Source organism: Rhipicephalus microplus, chromosome 5 (genome assembly GCF_043290135.1).
Source record: "Rhipicephalus microplus isolate Deutch F79 chromosome 5, USDA_Rmic, whole genome shotgun sequence".
Classification (NCBI taxonomy): Eukaryota; Metazoa; Arthropoda; class Arachnida; order Ixodida; family Ixodidae; genus Rhipicephalus; species Rhipicephalus microplus.
In genome coordinates, this window is record NC_134704.1 from 190,440,101 (window position 1) to 190,461,694 (window position 21,594).

At 45.0% G+C, this 21,594-nt stretch overlaps 1 protein-coding gene across 1 annotated transcript in view; it reads right to left on the bottom strand.

Annotated features, from left to right (window-relative positions):
* The window catches only part of LOC142818071 (uncharacterized), a 294,427-nt gene that overhangs the window by 134,092 nt on the left and 138,741 nt on the right, over positions 1–21,594 (bottom strand). The window contains exon 6 of the mRNA XM_075896326.1: positions 18,263–18,501. Coding sequence (XP_075752441.1) covers positions 18,263–18,501 — 239 coding nt within the window. The remainder of the gene's footprint in view (positions 1–18,262; positions 18,502–21,594) is intronic.

Below are 21,594 nucleotides of genomic sequence, written 5' to 3' on the forward strand. Positions count from 1 at the left end.
TACAATGGAGAACCCAACACTGAGCTCGACGCCCCCATAACCTTTGCTGAGGTTTATGCAGCGGCTTAAAGCTTCAAAAGAAATACAGCGCCCGGATTGGATGGCATTACAAATGCCATGGTACGGAACCTCAGCGATGAAGCATTACAAGCCATCACAGACCACTTTATTCAGGAAGTCTGGACACCGAGTGGAAAGATACCTGCAGAATGGACACTGGCACAGGTTGTACTCATACCTAAACCAGGCAAACGGCGAAGCCTTGATCAGCTACGACCAATTTCTTTAATGTCATGCATTGGCAAGCTCTTCGAAAAAGTTATACTCACTCGCCTTGAGCAATACACAGAAGAACGGGGGCTTCTACCAACATCTATGTACGGATTTAGGCGAGGAGTGTCTACCCAGGATATCTTCTTACTGCTCAAAGAGGAAGTGCTTAACCCAGCGCCAGGTAGTCTCAACAATCTACTCGTTGCACTCGACATCGAAAAAGCATTTGATAATATTGCGCACTCTACCATACTAGACGGTCTTGCAGCCACTGGATGCGGACAACGCATATTCAACTATGCCTCTGATTTTCTTGGAAATCGCAAGGCGCCGATTGGCATAGCTGGTACCAAATCATCACCATACGACCTCCCACTGAAAGGCACACCTCAGGGCTCCATCTTGTCTCCATTTTTTATTCAATATCGGCCTCCGGAAACTAGTCCTCCAGCTGGAGACTGTACCAAACCTGGGCTGTGCCTTTTACGCGGACGATATTACGCTATGGGCAACAAAGGGCTCCTATGGAGAACGACAAGATGTACTGCAAACCGCTATAGACATGATTCAAGGCTACCTCACTGCTGCAGGCATGTCGTGCGCACCTAGCAAATCGGAATATTTGCAAATAAGACCCCCACGCACTCGGTCCAACCGTGCACCAGCGCTGCAGCTAGAAATTGCCGGACAGATCATCAACAGGACCCCAGTAGCTCGAATATTAGGCATGCACGTGCAAGAAAACAACAGCGTAAAGACTGCAATAGGCAAACTCAAACACAACGTAAAGAGTATTGCATCCCTTATAGCTAGAATTGCGCGAAGTAATGATGGGATGACAGAGGCCGACACGGTACGCCTTGTACAGGCCTTCGTTCTCAGCCGAGTCACGTTCGCTCTTCCCTTTCAATCAACACGCAAGCCCGAAATAGAGCAGATTGACAGACTCATCAGAATTGCGTACAAAGCAGCATTGCGACTTCCGAACAGCACAAGCACAGAAAAACTCATGGGACTCGGCATGCATAATACGTATGAAGAATTGGCCGCCGCCACGCTAATCGCACAGCGAGAACGACTCACCACTACGCTCCAGGGAAGAACACTGCTACAGAGGCTGGGATACCCTCTCGCCCCTCAATATTGTGGCGATGAGACAGTCATTGCACCCAAGCAAATACGTGATCAAATAATCGTGGAACCAGTTCCAAAAAACATGCACCCGCTCTACAACAAAAAGCGCCGTCAAGCGCGAGCACGAAAACTCCTGCAGAGAAGTAGCGATCCAGACGCTTACTTTACCGACGTCAGTCTTTATCCCGCGCCACCACAAGGCTCCAGAAAACAAGCATATGCATTGGCAGTGACTAACCAAAGCAAAGTCGTGGCCTGCGCGTCCCTACGCACCAGATCAAGTGCCACCGCAGAGGCAGCAGCCATAGCCTTGGCAATCAGAGAAGCCGAAAGAAGGGGGCGCTCAGCGTATATTTTGACAGACTCACAAGCTGCATGTCGCTTATACCTCAGAGGCACACTTCTAAGGTGCGTCACTGATATTTTGGGGTCCATGTTGATGGAGGCACATGGCGTCACTTGGTGCCCAGGGCATGACGGCCTGGGGGGAAACGAGGAGGCAAACTGCGTAGCTCGCGGACTTACTGGCCGAGACGCAGGACTCTCCTCAGGACACCTCACAGGGCATCATGAAGAGCAAAGTGTAACAAGCAGGCAGATATTGGAAAACCAACGCCTTACAAGACGCACGTACGCCCCTCCACATCCGAACTTAAGCAGCCAACAAGCCCGGGATTGGCGCCGCCTCCAAACGAACACATACCCCCACATATCAAAACTACACGCAATTTTTCCACATATATACACAACAGGGGTATGCCCATGGTGTAGTAACCACACAGCCACACTTACACACATAACCTACCAATGTACCGAGCGGCCAGCCAATGCAGTATCTAGGTTGGTGCGCTCACTACAAACACTCACAACGTGGTCTTGGGAGGCACGGCTTTCCGGGCTGGCACTAGGGAGCCAACTGGTGACCCTAGACCAGGCCCGGCGAGCCGCTGTGGCCAGTGGGGCTCTACAAGAGGGCTCCACCCGGGATTAGTCACGTAATTTTAATTCTTCAATAAAGTTTATTCTCTCTCTTTCTCTCTCATCGGTGCGAAATGCAGCATGTCGCCTTTCACGCTGGTTGCCGTCAGGCCGCGCCAACAGACGCTGCTCGTGCCGGTCGCGCCTGGCGTCAGACAATAGAGCGCTCGCGTTTTCCTAACGTAACGTCGCCGTGCCCAGCGTGCGTGCGCCTGAACGCTACATTGGAGTATATTGGGCCTTTCATCATGCACTCGTGACCTTTTTGCTAGCTCCACATTTATCAAATTTGCTGTAGGTGACGTCAATAGATGAAAAAATATATGACTGGTGCAAACGTGATAACCCTGAAGCGGAACTCAGATACGGCATTGTTTACCTCCACCTCGTAACGTTGTGCTGATTTTAAAGTGAAATATCAATATTTCTCATTTGTGCTTTGCTTATCATCGATGCCCACTGTACGTGGGATCTGCCAATTTTTTTTAAATACGAATTCAATTCTTAGACGAGCTATGTCAGACATCCGGTGTTCAATGAATGACAAAACGTCAATGAATGACAAAAGAACATGCCTGGTGCAAACATGATAATACTGACACGCATGTCAAGTAAGAGCATGACAATATACCACGCTCGTAGCGTTCTCACGGTCATTTCGCTAGCTCCACATGTGTTAAGTTGCGTATCACGTGACGAGAATAGATGATGAAAGTAAACGAGACATCTAAACATAATAAATATAACACAAAAATCATAAACGGCATCACTTACCTCCACCTCGTAACGTTGTGCTGATTTTAAAATGACATATCAACATTTCTCATTCGTGCTTCGCACATCATCGATTCCCACTATACGTGGGATCTGCCCTTTTTTTTCGCATTGTTCAACTTATTTTGTTTTTTTTTCTTTTTTGTAATTGAATCACGTTCCATGTGTCTCACAGCGCCAACAGCGCGGGCGTCCGAGGTTTCTGACAAGGATGCTTGCTCGAAAATCCCGTGTTTCCTGTGCATGTCGGAGAGTTGGCTGGTTAGCACGTCCCTAAGAATCTTTTTGATGTGAGAATCTTTTCGATTGAATCTTTTTGATGATGTTTTCGAAGTCCGCCAGCTTCTTTTTTGGTCATCTTCTACCACTCTTAGGGTGTATCAAAGCGAGGACATTATTTTTATCGACGTAGAATGTGCATGTAAACAGAGGGCAACGATGTTACATTGAGCGCAGCAACATATGTTGACACGTAGAAGAAAAAAAAACGCGACGCAGACGCTACCTGTATTGGGAATGCGAACACAAGCAAGGGCGCATTGAAGCCTCCAAGATTTGTGCACGCAATAATGGAAACTAGGACGCGCCGCTGAAGGGAAACTTAGGCTGCCTTGATATGTTCCTCTGGAAGAGGGTGGAGACACTGCTTTGGTAGACGCCATATATTTCCTAACGTTCATGTGTGGCATTGTGTGCAGATAGGGATCGCCTTCAGCGAAGTGCGTGGTAATTTGGCTCAGTTTATTTTTTGTGATGTTTGGGCTTGCGCGCGCTCAATGTTGAAAAGAACTAGACTGAACGAAGCATTTGATCACGACACAAATGCATTTATGCGTATTTAACGGTATGTCTATCTCACTGGCTGCATAGGTCATCGTGCTCTCGTGGCCGATGGATTAGGTTGGCGAGCATCAAAAACCACTTGGCAGGAGAAGAGCATGTTGAAATTATTATCGTCCGCTCAATACATAGAAATCATGACATACTTTATTTACGCCATGCCACGATATACGTGACATCATCAAGGAGCCAGCTAAAATGGCCTCTTGGCGAACTTCATGTATACCGAAATTGGCAGTTGTAATACGAACATGAGCGAAATATACATGACTGGTCAAATTACGATAACTTTGTTATACATGTAATATCAGTCATGACATATATGACGTGGTCATGAAGCTCTTAAGACCGCTTCGTTAACTAGATGTGTACAAAGTCAATACGGTATATTAGGAGCGCATGGCTAACATGAATGACTGATAAAAACACAAAAACCATGTCATGGATGTTGCGTGTGCTGTCACACGAATGACAGTCCTAATTTTCTAATGGTCGTTCCCTTGGCTTTATGTGTACTGGAATGGATAAGTTATGACAAAAGCATAGTGTTAAAAAAAGACTGGTGTTAACACTAAAAAGATGTCAGGAATTCAATGTATACGCCATGACATCTATCGCCCTGCTATGAACCTCTAATGACATTTACATTACGTGTAAAAATCAGAATATACATTCAATGACACGAAATTGTGCATAACATAAATCGGTGATCGGAACACGAAAACAATCTCATGCATGTCATGTAGGTCATGACATGCATCACCTGGTCATGGACCCCTAGCAGCCTATATCCGTTTTGGGTTTCTAGAAATTGGCACATGTTAAGAGAGCATAACTACCGTACTGACTAGACCTAACGTGAAAATTATGTCAAAGATGTGATGTCCGTGATGACACACACGATAAAGTTATGGAGCTTTGTCACAAACGACTGCAATATTTGTCTCGCCCGCACACCCCATCGTCCAAAAAAGGGTGCTTTTGTGTTGGGAGGATGACATCCGGCGACTAACAACGCAGCAGCGGCGCCGCCGCGTCTTCCCTACACCTTTGCCGAAGGGGGCACATGGTGTTCGAGAAAAAAGGAAAAGACTTCCAGAGGGGAAGAGGCACGCGTAAGCCCCGAAAAAAAGTTTGGACTGCTCTGAATATGGCAGTTGAGGTGCAGTCGCCAAAAAGTGGGGTCGTCGGTGTCGCGAGTCTCGCGAAGGCGGCGAGCATGGAGGAACCCACGCAACGTATTAAGACGGCTGCAATATCGGGCACTCTCATAGTTTACTAAGCTGGCGAGATCTTCAGCGACACCCCGTCAACTCCCCTACGTGTACCGAAAGCTGGCCTGGTCTGTATGGAACTTTTTATTGTAACTTTTTTAACTGTTATTTTAATATAAACAGCTTTTAATAATTATGGTTGTGTGCGCTCCGTCGCACTACGAAATTCAGAAGCGCGACCATGATCGTTTTCTTGTAAATTTTCTGTGTATCTCCTTCAGTTTTATCGTGTTTTTATTTTCTTAAAATTTCACGTATTTGTGTTTTTGTCTGTACCTGTTACAGTGTTCTTTTAGAGCATAGTCTGCTTTGTTGTTTTTTTTTCATCGCATATTAATGTTTTTATCTGTCATTTTTGTTATCTCTTGCCGATTGCCTTTGTTTTATTCAAATGCTAGTTTGTAATCAAATTTTCCTGTGTGCTCTACGAGTACGTTGGTCAGGCTCATACATCACCACACGTGCATCCCAACATGGGTCGACCGACCTGCTAATAAATTTGCGATGAACCACTTCGAGGCCTTTCAGGCGTCGCAGGCCGAAGCATAAAGTGGAGGTATGCGCATCTGCGAATGTCGATGTTAGATCGGCGGGGCCTCACCCGAAGTGTTTGAGAGACTTCAATGGCAGTTTTTATCTTGTTGTTACCAATATTATCAAGGCGTAGCAGGAGAGTATGAGTAACAAGAATAGCTAGTAATACCACATATATTATATTAACTCCAAATTCACTCGCTCTGATTACCCTGAAGTAGATTACCTTAATCTGGCCTATTTCATATCAATGGGGTCATGCTCAGTCATTCCAACTTGCCAGACATTATCAAGTTATTCAAAAAATATTTCTCTAAGACTAGCTTAATTCGTATCGTTCTAATCCGCTTTATTCCTAGCTGGCTTAACATGGCCATGCTGAGGTATCCAACAGGCAAGTCTATCTTCCACTGAATTTGCTTGTTTTGTGATTATCTTAATCCTTATCTTGATATCTCTTAATCCTCATAACATCAATGTGGTAACACGTGTTTCAACTGGCTATAGACCAACTTAATTTCCTGAAAATAGCTGGTGCAAGACAACAATATTCTGATTAGCTTATTCCGGTTTATACCAGGCTAGATTAGTCCGGCCAAATATTTATTCCCTTATTGCGTTCAAAATGATTCATTCAAATGGTTCGATGATTTCAATGTGCCGATAAAAGCTTGCTCAAGATCAGCCTAATTATGATTAGCCTAAACTCAGGTAATCCGGAGTCACCTTAACTTGACCATGACTCAGCTACCAATAAGCTAGACAATCTCCAGTTCCATGAAATTCACTTGCTCGTGAGTAGCCTGATGTGAATTAGCTTAAACCACCTTGATAAACAAGGCATTGTGGCTATACTTTGTCATTGAACAGGCTAGGAAATGTCAACTTACTCAAAGTTGAGTAGTTAAAGACTCGAATTATCTTATTCATGCTTAATTAAATTTCGTCAGATTGGCCTAACATGACCAGTCACCCTAACGACTGGTCATCTCTATTAACTTACCATTCACTCGTTCAAAATTAGCTTCACCCGGATTTTTTAGTTTTGCGTAAATCAAAGAACACAGCCTAGTCGGGCCTAATCTACCTAATGGCTATGACATCTTGGATCAAGTTAGCGCTATCCGACATATTCTTCACTAACCTCAGCTAATCGCACACTCAGTATTGAATGGTATTGACTAGCGTTAACCTGGCTTATCCAAACTCAGCACGGCCTAACCACAAAACCTAACAACCTCTTTGTAAACCCAGCTTCACGCGGTGATTATGCGGTGCAGCTACAGCGAGACAAAGAAACATTTCGTTAAAAACATATCCACTGACAGTGAATAGAAAATACACGTCCACATGCTGCACAAGTCCACAACTACCCTCAGATATCATAGTGCTGTCTGTACGCTAGCGCGTAACGATAGCGCGTAACGTTCCACTTGGGCTTCCCATTATTTTTCGTTGCGAGCTATTACGATGAAAGCAAAACATCCGCTGGCCCTTCCTGTGTAAACTAGTACAAAACACCAACAGCAGCTTGTTATTGCGGCCATAAAACGGACCTTAACAAGTCAAGAACAACGTGTTTAGAGCACCGCTCTCGTGCTAGCTTCTGCGTGCCGAACGCCTCCTTGATTTCCCTTGATTCCAGTGCAAACGCACGCTTCTAAATGGTAGCCATCGGTCTGCATTAGTTTAGGGAATGGTCATGATGTGACAGTTCAAGATGGGTAACGCTAAAACCCGTATATCTCGGAAAGTAGCGACACTTCTTGATCTACTTGGCCTACTATCGCCGGCCACCGACTTTCTATTTTAAGGGGCGATGCTGCCTAAGGCGGGGGGGAAGTGATTTTAAATGAAGAGAAAAATAGGCCCCGTAACTGTCTCTCAGGGGAAGGGCACCTCAACAGTATCTCAAGAGGGGGAGGGGGAAAAGGAATGATTAAAAGGATATGATTAAACGGTAAAGAGATAGAGAGAGAGGTGAAGGCGAGAGTGAGACGAAGGGACAGCGAACGACGGAAGTAAGGAGGAGATAGGAAAGATGGAGGCGGTCGCAGAAGTTTGAGGACGGGGCACTATTGGCGAGAGCTCTTCTCGGCGTCAGGAGATGACGTAGCGCAAGTCCAGTTGGCTAGAGCTAAGCTGTAGTCGAAGATCGGCGTCAGAAGATGGCGTAGGGCCAGCCCAGTCGGCCAGACCTACGCTGACGTCGGAAATCGCGAGGGCGCAACCTGTCAGCACGAAATACAGCGAGCGAGTCTTAAGGCGTTGGTCGTGCGTCTCCTGTATGCGTCTCTGTGGATCGTGCATCTCCTGTAGTAGCAACCTCTCGTCAGTCTTTTGAATGTCCGCTGGTTGGTGGAAATTGTATATGATGAATATATGCATAAAATATGCAAGATTGCGAGAACTTGGAGTGTTCACTAGATGGACGGGCGAATGGACCGACGAATATACAGACATACGCGCATGCGGACGGACGGATTGATAGATGAACGGACAGAAAGACACACAGACAGACAGACAGACAGACAGACAGACAGACAGACAGACAGACAGACAGACGGACGGACGGATGGATGGATGAACGGACACGGCTAGCGGAGATTTTACGGCTTACCAATAAAAGCCTTTGAAGCTTCGCCCCACTCATCATCATTCACTCCATGGAAGCTGTGATTTCTTTAACACCTCTTTCGTGGCACCTGCGTATTCGTAGCGCTGAATGGCGTGGGCGCACGCTACCACGTAGTCAGGTATCCCTATCGTCAAGTGAAACGCGTGCAAGAAGGCTTTGAGCTTTTTACATTCACCACAGGCGCCGCGCGGTGCCCCCTACCAGACTGCAGAAGTTAAGTGCCTTCGTCTTCTAGCAACAACCACCACCACCATTCAACTCGCATGGCATGAACACTCCAAGCTCCCCGCCCCGAAGGTGTTTTAGAGTTGAATTCTGAGCTTCGTTCTTCGTAGTAATGCCTGGCTGCTGCGGATGTCAGTGCAGCAGCCAGGCCTCGGACTCCCAATGCACACACGCACAGAAAACCTAGCAAGACTTGGCATACACAACACATTGGAAGAAATGATTAAAGCTCAGCAGACCGCACATATTTCCAGACTCTCGTCTAGGGCGGCTGGAAGGAGAATCCTGACTGAGGTTGTGCTCAGTCCGACGACTTAAAAGGATAGGACCATTGAGCTTTCGGATAGTGTGCGACAGGCTATTACAGTCTGCCCTATTCCAAGGAACGTGCATCACACTTTCAACGCTGGCAGGCGGACGGCTCGCGCCTCCGCGCTTCTGCGGTAGGCGCATGCGCATGAGGCAGAGTCTTGTTTTGTAGAGAATGCCCAGTACGAATGTGACTCCAATCGCTTTGTTGCTAACGTTGTGGACCTAAAGGGACGCGTATTATCAGCCGCGTCAATCAGCACGTCGTCGGCGTATAATGCAGAGAAACTGGCCATTGCACTGGCAATCCTCAGGTCCGACAGAAAAGAGATATTTACGGACTCGAGATCAGCCTTTCGAGCTTGCTCAATTGAGTCTGTTTGTGAGGAAGTCGCTAGGGCACTTGAGGGTAATGTGTTGACTCATCACGTCGTTACATGGTTCCCGGCGCACGAAGGCGCCGAGGTAGAGGGGTTGGCCAGCGTCAATGAGTTTGCCCATGCCAAGGCGCGAGGTCTTGCCGGCCGCGCCGGGCTCTGGGAAGCCAGTGTGCCGGGTGGAACCGGCGACGGGCTTGGTCCGACCCTTTCGGAAGCTGACCCACCCCGCTTCAGGGACATTCTCTCCACCTTTGACGAGATCACTAGCCACTACCAGATGAGCCGCAGGGCTTTACCCTTGCCACATCGAAATCTCACAAAGCCCCAAGCCGTGACTCGGAGGCATCTGCAGACAAAGTCGTATCACACACTCTCCGTCTCCAGTAGGTACACAGACGTCTCTCCTCTGCGTCCCGACTGTGGGCGGTTAGCGACTTTAAGCACATGCTCTGGGCGTGCCCCTCTTTGCAGCACCACACAATCTACGGCTTGACAGAGGAAGCCTTCTCTGCTTTCCTCACGAGCCACGACTGGTTTGACCAACTCCGGGCTGTCCAGAAGGCCCACAATGCGGCGGTGAGGCTTGGCCTCCCTGTCCCAACGAGGGAGCGACCCGCAGTCTTGCCCCTATAAAAACGGGGTGAAGATTCTTCCGAACCCAAATAAAGTTATCTATCTATCTATCTATCTATCTATCTATCTATCTATCTATCTATCTATCTATCTATCTATACCCAAAGCGAAAAAAGAATTCCGTGCACAGGAAGCAGTGCATTCATAACAACGCGAAAAAAAAAGATTTGCTCATTTCAAGCACGTCATTCTTAAAGAAATATAAGTGTTAGCAATTTTCCTATATATCTGGATGAAGGTATATGGATATTATAAAGCTCATTGCATAACTAAAATGTCCATTGAGTTTAATAACAGTCACAATAAATGCGTATAGAGGCTCTTCTCTGTGCCCTGACAACTATTTGTTTTTGTTTTCTCACGTGCGTTAGTTTGGAGAATGTGCAAATTTTAAGCTAACGCGTGTAACTCTTACTTTGTTATTGTGAACGTGCGCTCACCTGTGTGAGGGTGTGCGCGTGCTCGCATATGTGTGCGTACGTCTGTGCCTGCGTGGCTGGTGCGTGCGCGCGTGTGGTCCTATGTGTGTGTTTATGTGAGTAGAGGCGTTTGTAAGCGTTTGCATGTGTGCGTGAGCACCTTCGGGTGTTTTTGTATTATTCGCGCACTAGCTTGCACGTGAGCATGCGCACCTCATTTTTGTGTGTAAGTACGCGCCAGCGTGTGCGTTCGTTTGTGTATGCGTAAGCTGCAACGATAAGGTACCATATTATATGAAGCTTCTGTATGAGCATATAGCTTTATTTCTTTTTTTTTTGGGGGGGGGGGGTGAAGGTATGTCGCAGAGGTAGCGGAATACATTATTTCATCCTTTCATTGAGGCGATGATTGATTTGTGGGGTTTAACGTCCCAAAACCACCATATGATTATGAGAGACGCCGTAGTGGAGGGCTCCGGAAATTTTGACCACCTGGGGTTCTTTAACGTGCACCCAAATCTGAGCACACGGGCCTACGACATTTCCGCCTCCATCGGAAATGCAGCCGCCGCAGCCCTTTCATTGAGACGGAACACAAGCATGCGCATTAATTTCACTCTAGCTTGTTGGTCCCACTGCATGAATTGTTCGTGCCATTGTTCCTATAAAAGGACACCTAGTGCACTTTTTTCGAAGAATGATTAAGCCGCCACATCTTTTCTAGGTTACCTTCGCTGAGCTCATCAGGACCGCAATGAAAAAAAACTTCAAAGTAAACACTACGTGCTCACATTATGGTGCTTCACAGGCCTTCGCGTTACTGACAGCCGAAGCGTAGATTCTCAGCTCAGCCGCTAGTTAGTTATATCTTGAAGCGAAGCAGCTCTTTGACTGGCATGTGTAACGCTGTCCCTCCACTCATTGGTACGAACACGCCGCAGAGCACTGCCCTCACTGCATGTGCTAGACCGGTGCGAACTTGGTCACACCACAGCTGCGTGCTGACGTCTTGTTCTCCTCGTAGTGCGTGCTGACGTAACTCTTTCCCTCACTTTCCGCACATTGTTGCCTCGTCCGTTCCCGCGCAACACCTCCCGCTACCTCCACTCGCTTCGCTACCACCTGGCAGAGTTTGTGTATAATGACTATTGTGTTTTCCACTTTGTCATGCACTACGTGTGATCAAAAAACCGTGGTGGTCAACGAGACACGCATGCCAGCTCCGGTCCAGCGCCCGGGTCCACTCTGAAGAAATGACAAGACCTACGCAGGTCATTGCTTCAAACGAATCTTGCAGTGCTCACCGCAGCACTCGTTTACTCCGTGATGCCACCCGTGCGCTACGCTTCCGCTTCGCATCCAATCAGGGTTCAGTTTGGGAAGACGGTGGGCAATTTTTCGGAAGTGCTTGCGCTTGTATTTACCGAAGTGAGTTAACAAATATATCAGCCACTGTGTTTTACCTGAGGCCTACTCTCGTCTGGGTGGTTGTTCAAGGCGAGAGAAGCTCGTGCAACGCGTCTGCGCGTGCAACGCGTAACAGCGCCGAGACTATACGAGGGGGGGGGGGGGTGCAGGGATTCCCTGTTAGTCCGAATGTTGCAAGAAGCGGTAGGCCAGGTACGCGGCACAAGCGTTCACGATGTTTCAACAAGCCCCTCGAGAGTCAGAGATGATGGTTTGCGACCTGCGGTGAAAAGCAGGCAGTGCAATGGCGACTTCCTCTGCATGGATTATGTCCCGGACTCGAAACGAGGCTGTTAACTGTCAGGTTCTCGTTTACGACATGAGCTGTGTACTAGCCCCAAAAATGTGGGCCGGGGGCGTTTACGTAGAACACGCCGGGTTACGATTCATAACGGCGGGTTAGGGCCTCTGCCGGCGCCAGGTGCCGGTCATTGCGGTTTTCTTTTGTCACATTGTTTCGAAGAGGACACACGTGGGAGGCGCATCTCCACTCGAGTGGGAGTTGAACGCAATTTTCTGAGATGAGAATGTGTTGTATGTGTAGGTGGGCTAGTAGGCAGCGCCCCAATACCGTCTGTGAAAGTCGAGTGTACTGATGTGTGAGGTGAGCCTCTCGAAGCTCTCGAAACGTACTCACCATGCCTAGGCCTAGAAGGCGCTGAGTAGACGTGTCCACTGGGAGGTCTAGGGTTGACTAACTTTTGCGAAGGACGACTTCAATACAGCTTCGTATTGCTTCAGCACGGGGATGTGTGGAGCAGAATATAAGATTCTACTGGTTACAAATGCATGTGCCAGTCGCAAGGCATCTGTGTACCGTAGCTCGCCGCATTTATTAGGGACCCAGCGGACCATGTGGCCTGCCTTCTGGAGTTTGGCCCATGTGGCACCTGACCATCTGTTTTGATTAATAAAGAATTCCAGTACCAGGACTTCTTTTTGTTTAGGGATTGCACCCGCCTTCAGTGAGAGTTCAATTTCGGTCGTGCACTTGGGTGAGGGGCGTATGTGCCAAAATTCCAATTTGGACGGTGAGCAGTGAAGACCAAACTGGTGGGCATAGCGGTCGACTATGCTCGTGGCTTGCTGATGGGTCGCCTCAATATCTCCGAGTGCACCCTGCGTGGCCCAGATTGTGATGTCATCAGCACACAACGCACGCTGTATACCGGGAACATCAGCCAGCTGAGCTGGCAGGTGCATCATGGCCAGATTGAATGCGCGAGGGGCACTCGTTCCCGGCGCATCCAGCTCCAGACCGCGCAGCAGCCAATTACTGAGTAGCGGTACAGCTCCATCTAGAATATCCTCATTCAATTGCAGTTTGTATGTACATCTATGTGCATTTTTATACTGTTCGGGAGATACTGTCGGTTACGCCTGACGAGGGACAAGCCTGGGCTAAGAGGAGCTTCGCTCCTAAATAACCACTGCTCGTTCTGCACTGCCGTAGACCGGCCACCCGTTATATGTAGGCACTGAATCGCGCGTCAGGAGTTAGGTCAAGGGCGTCTTTACAAAGTTCTCTCTTGACGCTGAAGGCGACACTTGTCTCTTATTGAATGAATAAGAATAATAGAGACGAAATAAATATAGACATTCTCAAACCTTACTCAATACACAACAGTCACGTGATTCCCCCCCCCCCCCTTAGCGACGCATTCACTCGAGTGCCCCCGGTGGGAAAATGCAGCGGCATTTTTTTTTCATTTTCTCATTAGGAGAAGAAATATATGAAAACTGTGTACCGGCGTCCATCATCGTCGTCCTATTTTGTGTCAAGTCCGAATTGATTTATATGTGGGGTTTAACGTCCCAAAACCACCATATGATTATGAGAGACGCCGTAGTGGAGGGCTCCGGAAATTTCGACCACCTGGGGCTCTTTAACGTGCACCCAAATCTGAGCACACGGGCCTACAACATTTCCGCCTCCATCGGGAATGCAGCCGCCGCAGCCGGGATTTGAACCCGCGACCTGCGGGTCAGTAGCCGAGTACCTTAGCCACTAGACCACCGCGGCGGGGCGTCAAGTCCGAACGCATAACTTTTGTACTCGCATTGTGTGCGGTTGTCACGAGTAAAATCTCGTGAGTGCTAGCCAGGTACGCTGCTGAAGCATAGATGAAGCAAGCTGCTCATTTCTATTGCACAGAGAGCCAATGCGATAAGATCACGGCACATTCGATGGCTGCCATTCATTGCTTCTCAATATGAAACGAAGCCCAGTCTTTTTGCTGGATGAAGGAGTATCAGGAGATGCTATAATGTTGGAGCAAGCGGGGCCCAATTCACCACTGTGTACTTGCAATATGATACGTTGGCACACGGGCAATTCACAAGACACTAGCAAACAGCTGGTGTACCCTTCGCGCGTTCGAATATCACTGCACGAACACTGCCTTTTATGGGAGTGACCGTAATCTCTACACTAGCGTTTTGCAGTTTCGCGAGATAGAATGAAAGTTGGCGGCAGTTCTACTTTGTTCTCGGCATGCATGCTCCTACTATATGGGATCAAATATGAAATCATCGAAGGGGTTTCCGACTATAAACCTGTTGAAGTCACCTCAAACTTTGCATGTTCTCCTCAAAGACCTCGGATCAATACTGTTTTGAACTTTTAAATGTTGATGACACTTTCTTATTGGACACTCTGTTGCCCCCTTTGAGAAATTTAAATGTTGCAGAGATTTTCTCAATGTGCGCATACTGCTTATTAGGTTTCTTGACATTGTGGGAGAATGCCTATCAAAGGGCCTCAAAAATATTTTACTTGGAACCCAATACACTTGTCGTAAGACAGACAAAGAACTCACCTACTTTGTCTTTATGTAATAATAATGCTAAAATGAAAGAGGCTAGGAACTACACCTTTAGGAATGCATTGGCTATATAGATGAAAAAAATTTCATCCAGAAACTGGAGAACGATTATTCCTGCATCGTCTAGGCCTTCAAGGTTTACTCTTCAGGAATTCTTCTCAAACTTGATGCTATAGCAAATGCTTTTATAATTTACTTCAAATCTGTTTTTTCCCAACGATAATGAAATCACTCCTTGCATTTTTGAGTACAGTGAGGAACCTGCTCTTCCTAATCTTGAATTATGATGCTCTGGAGTTCAAAAATTTAAAACGATTTCCGGGTTATGAAACATTTTGGCAACGACGGTATTCTAAAGATGTTTCTAAAGTGGTAGTGAGAATGGTTTACTAATTGTCTTACTCTGATATAAAATGAATATTCTTTGTGACCGTCTCTAAGCTGTGAAAAATAGTCAATGTTTTGCCCTTAATAATGTCCGGAAACAAGCAATTACCAATATATTTTGGCTAAGATCTTTGCTCTATATCAGCTCTAATGTTTTCGAGCAACATCATCGTCATCATAGTCAAACTAACTACGTCCACTGCAAGACAAAAGCTTCTTCCATGATCCGCCAGTCAAGCTGGGTCCGTTGCTTGCTGCTGCCACTTTAACACCGAAAACTTCCTAATCTTATCTGCCCATCTCTCTTTCTCTCTCTTCCCTTAGCCGCTTGCCTTCACTGGGAATCCAGTCAGTTATTCCTAATGACCAAACGGTTCTTCTTCCTACGCACCATAGGCCAAGATTGTTATCATTTCATCTTGATTTCAACTATAATATCCCTAACTCCAGTTTGTTCCCTGATTCACTCTGCTCTCTTCTTGTCTCTTAAGGTCACACTTATCATTTTACCTTCCATTGTTCGCTGCTTCGTCCTCAATTCAAGCCGAACCCTCTTTGTAAGCCTCCAGTTTTCTGCTTTATGGGTAAATAGCGGCAAGATGCAGCTGTTATATACCTTCATCTTTAGGGACAGTGGCTATCTACAAGCCATGATTTCATATTGCTTGCCGAATCTTCTTTACCCCATTCTTGTTCTTTTAGTTGCTTCATTCTCGTAGTTCGGTTCCGCCGTTATGACCTGTCCTAAGTAGACGTAGTCTTTTACAATATCAGGTACACTATCACCTATCTCAAAGTGCTGTTCTCTACCAAGGTTGTTATACACTACTTTTGTTTGGTGCAGAATATTGTTCAGCCTACCTTCTGCTTTCCTTGTGTAACTCCGTAAACATGAGTTCAAATTCGTCCCCTGAGTTACTCAGGAATGCAATGTCATTGGCGAAGCGCAGGTTACTTGGATACTTTTCATTAACGCTTTTTACTTACTTTTCGGATTCTACGCCTCTGAAAACCACCTCTAAGCACACGGTAAGTACCATTGGGGAGATTGCATTTCCTTTTCTTACACCCTTTTTGAGTGGTATTCTGATTTGGAACATATTTTCAACTACTACATCAAAGAATACCTAAATGCACGTATTATACTTTCCTGATCACAAACTGCTTTCGTGCAGGCTATTCTACTGTTATACAGTTGCTTGTATTTCACTGCTACCCAGTTGAACGCCAAAAAGACAGATGCCATGTTTATTGACTATTCCAACTATTCCAAGTTCTTTTGCATGGTTTTTCATATACAACGTTTAGAACCTTGACAAATATTTGGGCGACAACAAGCTCGTTGAATGAATAACAGCTTACTTAAGGTCGCGCTGAAAATTGGTCATGTTAAACCGCGCGAAGACATCTGACGTACAAATCACATGAGGGGCTTGGTTTTAAGGCTGCTTTTGTTTGTTATTTATATAAACGTTGAAGCAGAAACTATCGACAACGCTCATGTTAGGATTAGAACGTATGCAGACGACGGCGTTATTTGCAAAGCTGTATCTAATACTGAAGATCAAAATATGCAAAATTACTTTATTTTTTCGTCAATTTTCAAATGAAATGAAAGATGAAAAATGTTTTATAAGTGCCAATATACTTTAGCCACGACCTTTTCTAAACAAAAAAGCTGCCTGTTCAATTTGTATGTATTAATGGCGGTGTAAGTCTAGCCCATGCTATGGAGTTTAAATACATTGGTGTAGCTCTGAAAGCAAATTTCAAATGGGACAGCACGTCACTGCAACAAGCTCTCCAAAAATTTTGGTATGTCCAACGCACGTTAAGCGACCAGACAAACGAATGCGGACAGACAGGGCATAAGGCTGGCCAGACGCAAATATGTGTCGTTTGCTTGGTTACCTCACCTCATAAATGGAATAGCCGTTTTGTAGTATGTTGAAAAATCCAATGAGGTTTTTATTTTGTCGCTAAGACCATCGTTTCTAGCCTACTTCACATGCGCGTGTATTATCACTGCAGCGTCTCTTGAACACTGGCGCGCTTGCAATCGCTTCACCCTGCATGAGATAGTTCACGCCGGTTCAATTGTTTTAGCTCCCGTGACCTTCAATTCATCTTCTGCACACTGTTCCGGAGATGTGATGCCAAATTTGATTTGTTCATTAGATATATTCAGAATAATTTTTGATTTTCTTCCGCAGAACGTCAATTTACAGAATGAGCTTGATGAGTGTCGGCACAAAGCAAACTCGCTGCTGAGTAGTTTAAAATGTACTGTGCAAACATGCATTTTTGTTAAATTGTAAACTTTGAGGCATTGCAGATCCGTATTTACACCTTATATGTCTCAAAAACATACTTTGCAGCATTTGTAAATAAACACCATTACGAAATGTTACCATACCAATAACGGCTTCGCCATTTTGGAGAAAGAGATTGTTTTTTTTTCTAGGAACAACTTCTATCTAGAAAAAAGCTTGAGTCAACTACCCCCCCTCTCGTTGCACGTGCCACACCGCCACTTATTCGATGACAATACGCCGTTGACGAGCTCCCGCGAAAAGTGGGAACACCGGCAAACAGCTCTTTAAGGTGTCCGTGACCGGAAAACCAACGCGAAGGCTAGACCATGGGCGACAGCAGCAAAGGTCTAGAGGAGGGGGTGGTGAACAGCTGGCTGGGGTATATCTGGCTGGTATTGATAAACTAGAGAAAACATTGGCGCACCGCCTGACACTTTTAAACCAACATAGCCACCGGGTGGTGCGAAGTCTCAATAAAAATTAGGAGACCCTAAAGCTTCCTGAATGTAGGAACAGCGCAACCTAGAAGTAGTTACTTCGTAACTACGGAAGCGAAAAAGCAAGGACAGAAAAAAAGCGCTGTTTTTTTGCCTTTTTTTTCTCGCTTCCGCAGTTACGAAGTAACTACTTCTAGGTTGCGCTGTTCCCACTTTTATTCATGACTTACCAACTTGCCCAAGTTTCCACGCAAAACCTCCAGTGGTGCACACTTACCCCACTCATCATCATTCACTCCGTGGTTATCCTGTGGTTTTTTGAAGAATACTTTATCCTCCTGAGCATCTAGTTTGTTTAACCCGAAGTAGCGGCAAGTGAGCTGTTCTCGCTCCTGTCATGGGTAATGACAGGATACTTACATCGATGACCCTGGAGAATTGCTGGACGTTGTCGAGGGAGAGTTCTATGCTGATGAAGGCCACGCCGTCCAGCTGGTAGTCATTCATCAGCGACTCGATCATCTGCACAAAGTACCACTGCACTTCGATGTCCGTCAGGCCATTCAAGTAGACGTTCAGCGTCTGGTGCGGGTTGAGGGCGACAAGGTGACTCATGTTGGTGAGCCGCTGGTTGCGCTTGAACAGCTCGAAGCTCTTGTCTGCCGCAAATTGAGAAAAAACACCGAGAAGAATGATTCGCCAGCGTTCACCAGTCTCAGATCAGCACGCATATTTAAAGATTCTCTGGGCCCCATCGTTGTGTGGTTAGGACCACTAAAGGTATTTGCCAAGTGCACTTGCGCACAGAAAGCTAACCAACTCTCAAGTTGCTCACTCGGTCGCACCAGTCATGTTGATCACTAAAGGCTTTTTATGACGAACCAGCTACTCCATTAGAGCAATACATGTTCAACGAATAAAGATCACCATAAATTGCTGCACAGAGGTTACGTTGATGGTACTAATATAAGTGCCTATTTATCACTCATAAAATTCAGTGTATGTGTAAAGCTCTAAGTATTTAATCATTAAAGCAGAGCTACAAACAATAACAATGCATATAAACAAGTCAGGCAAACATAACAGTAGGTTCTTTGACAATTATAAGATTGAAATTTGGAGAAGCCACGGCGCGCATCATACATCAAATTTGCTGCCTACAAAGAAAGCGCACACACTCCCTGCATGTCAACGAAAGTATTGTACTTGCATTACTTATTTCCATAACAGTGTGCTGAGGTCCAACAAATTATTTAAATCATTATTTTATGTAGTCCGATGCAGGTGAAGCTGACCCTTCATTTTATACCTACCAACGCTAGATGATTTACACGGAACTGAAAAAACACAAAACATGCCAAACCTGGTGTGTGTATTAAAAGCTTCTGACCCAAAACTTTGCTTCGCTATAAAGCTGACGAGGGATTGATATGTGGGGTTTCAAAGTTTCAAAGTTTCAAAGTTTATTTGCAGGAAAGAAAAAAAATACAAAAACTTCCCTGCAGGAGGCAAAGACTAAAGGCTAAATAGCCTGACGAGGTCTTGACCTCCTGATACAGTCTGCATCAGTGCCATATTACACATATTCACACATCAGTAACATACATATACAAATAAGTGACATTATACATATCTTATTTAGTTACATAGCTTATTTCTACATGATATACATTCAGAATATGTTTTACATAAACAGGAAACAATTTTGGTATCAAACGATTCTGTTTAAGTATCATTGTTCACAGTAAGAAAAAAAATCAACTCAGTATACAAGTATTCCTAAATATAAAAGCCTATGGATCTACTATGTCTTTAGTCAAAAGAAGAAAGGATTTATGATGACATATAAATTGTTTAGTTTTCAGAGTAAAGTCTATATTCGATTCGTGAAGGTTTAGCAATTGTATGATCTTATAATCAATAGCCTGCTTGCCATAGTTCGTGCGTGTTTTCTTAGTTTTGCGGGTAGAATTTCTGAAGCCATATGTTGTTGATACAGTGCGTGGAAAGGAATCCTGTAGTTTATGTTTGTGGATGTGTTGCATCAGTTTAAGATTATATACTTTCCTAGCAGATAGAATTCCATGTTTAAGAAAAAGCGGCTGAGTGTCTAAGTCCTTGGGGTGACCTTTATATTTTTCTATTACACGGAGCGCGCGCTTTTGCAAGATTAATATTCGATCGTAATTGGTCTTAGTTGTTGTTCCCCATACAAGCATTCCGTATAGAAGCTTGGAGTAAAACATGCTATAATATAATGATTTACATAACCATGAAGGGAGGAGGAAAGCAATTTTACTCAAGCACCCTACAGAACGAGCTAGATCTACCAAGAGACTATTTACGTGCGGTGTCCATGTTAAGTGCTCATGAAACCAGACTCCAAGGAATTTTTGTGTGCTGACTTGTTCGAGTCGCTGATTGTCAAACAAGATTACTATATTATCACTGATGTGCTTGTTAATGGGCCTGAACATAATAAATTTTGTTTTTTGTGTGTTTAATTTTAGTTTGTTTTTTGTTAGCCAGCCTGAAAGTTTCGAGAGATATACATTTGTCGAAGCTTCTACTTCCTGAATGGTGGAGCCTGTGAAGAATATACTTGTGTCGTCAGCGAACATTTTAATTTCGGGTGTATACTGAACCTCTGTAATATCATTTATATATAAAAGGAAAAGCACGGGGCCTAAAATGGACCCCTGCGGAACTCCTTTCTTTACGCTTAAATAGTCTTACTTTTTACTGTCTATGCTAACAAATTGTTGTCTGGATGATAAATAGCTTTTAAATAAATCAGAGACTATTCCACGAATTCCATAGCGGCTTAATTTCAACAGTAAGATATTATGGTCAACAGAATCGAACGCTTTACGCAAGTCAAGGAAGACACCTAACGTGAACATTTTATTTTCAATATTTTCTATTATGCGGCTTTTTACATCAATTAGTGCCTCTTCCGTGGTTTTATTTTTGCGAAAACCATATTGATGCGGTGATAAGATATTGTACTTCTCAAGATATTTCATAAGGCGCGTATTTATACATTTTTCATAAATTTTTGAGAATACAGGTAATACGGATATCGGACGATAGTTTGTTAATTCAGTAGTGTTGCCACCTTTATGAATGGGTGTAACTTTGGCCACCTTAAGTTTTGTTGGAAAGATTCCAATAAGAAAGGAATAATTTACCAGATATGCTAATACGGGGCTAAGTATAGATGCGACAGCCTTAACTGGAGCCACCCTTACGTCATCATAACCACTCGCAACGTTTGTCTTTAGTTCTTTTATATATCGGTAGACTTCCTCGGGTAATACTTCGTGTAGTACGAGAGAGTTCATGCAACTACTTGTTTCATCTTCATATTGTGTTGAGTCTTCATCATAAACAGCCACATTTACAAAGTATTGGTTAATTGCGTTTGCCAGTTCCTTACCCTCCACAATGATATTGTTGACTTTTACTTGTTTAGGTGTATTTGACGTTGCTGTTCTCCCAGTTAAGGAAATAACTTGTTTCCATATTTTTGCCGGTTCTGATTTTATACGTGAGAAGGTGGCTTCATAATAGGCAAGTTTAGCCTTCCTAGTGTCACTATTTAGTTTGTTGCGAAATCGCTTGAATTCACGCAATATTGCAATATCTCTAGTAGCAAGAAACCTGTGAAAAAGCGCGTTTTTCTGCTTGATTCGTTTCAGGAGGTCACTGTTTATCCATGGTTTTCTGTTCTTACCCTTTCGTGTTCTGAT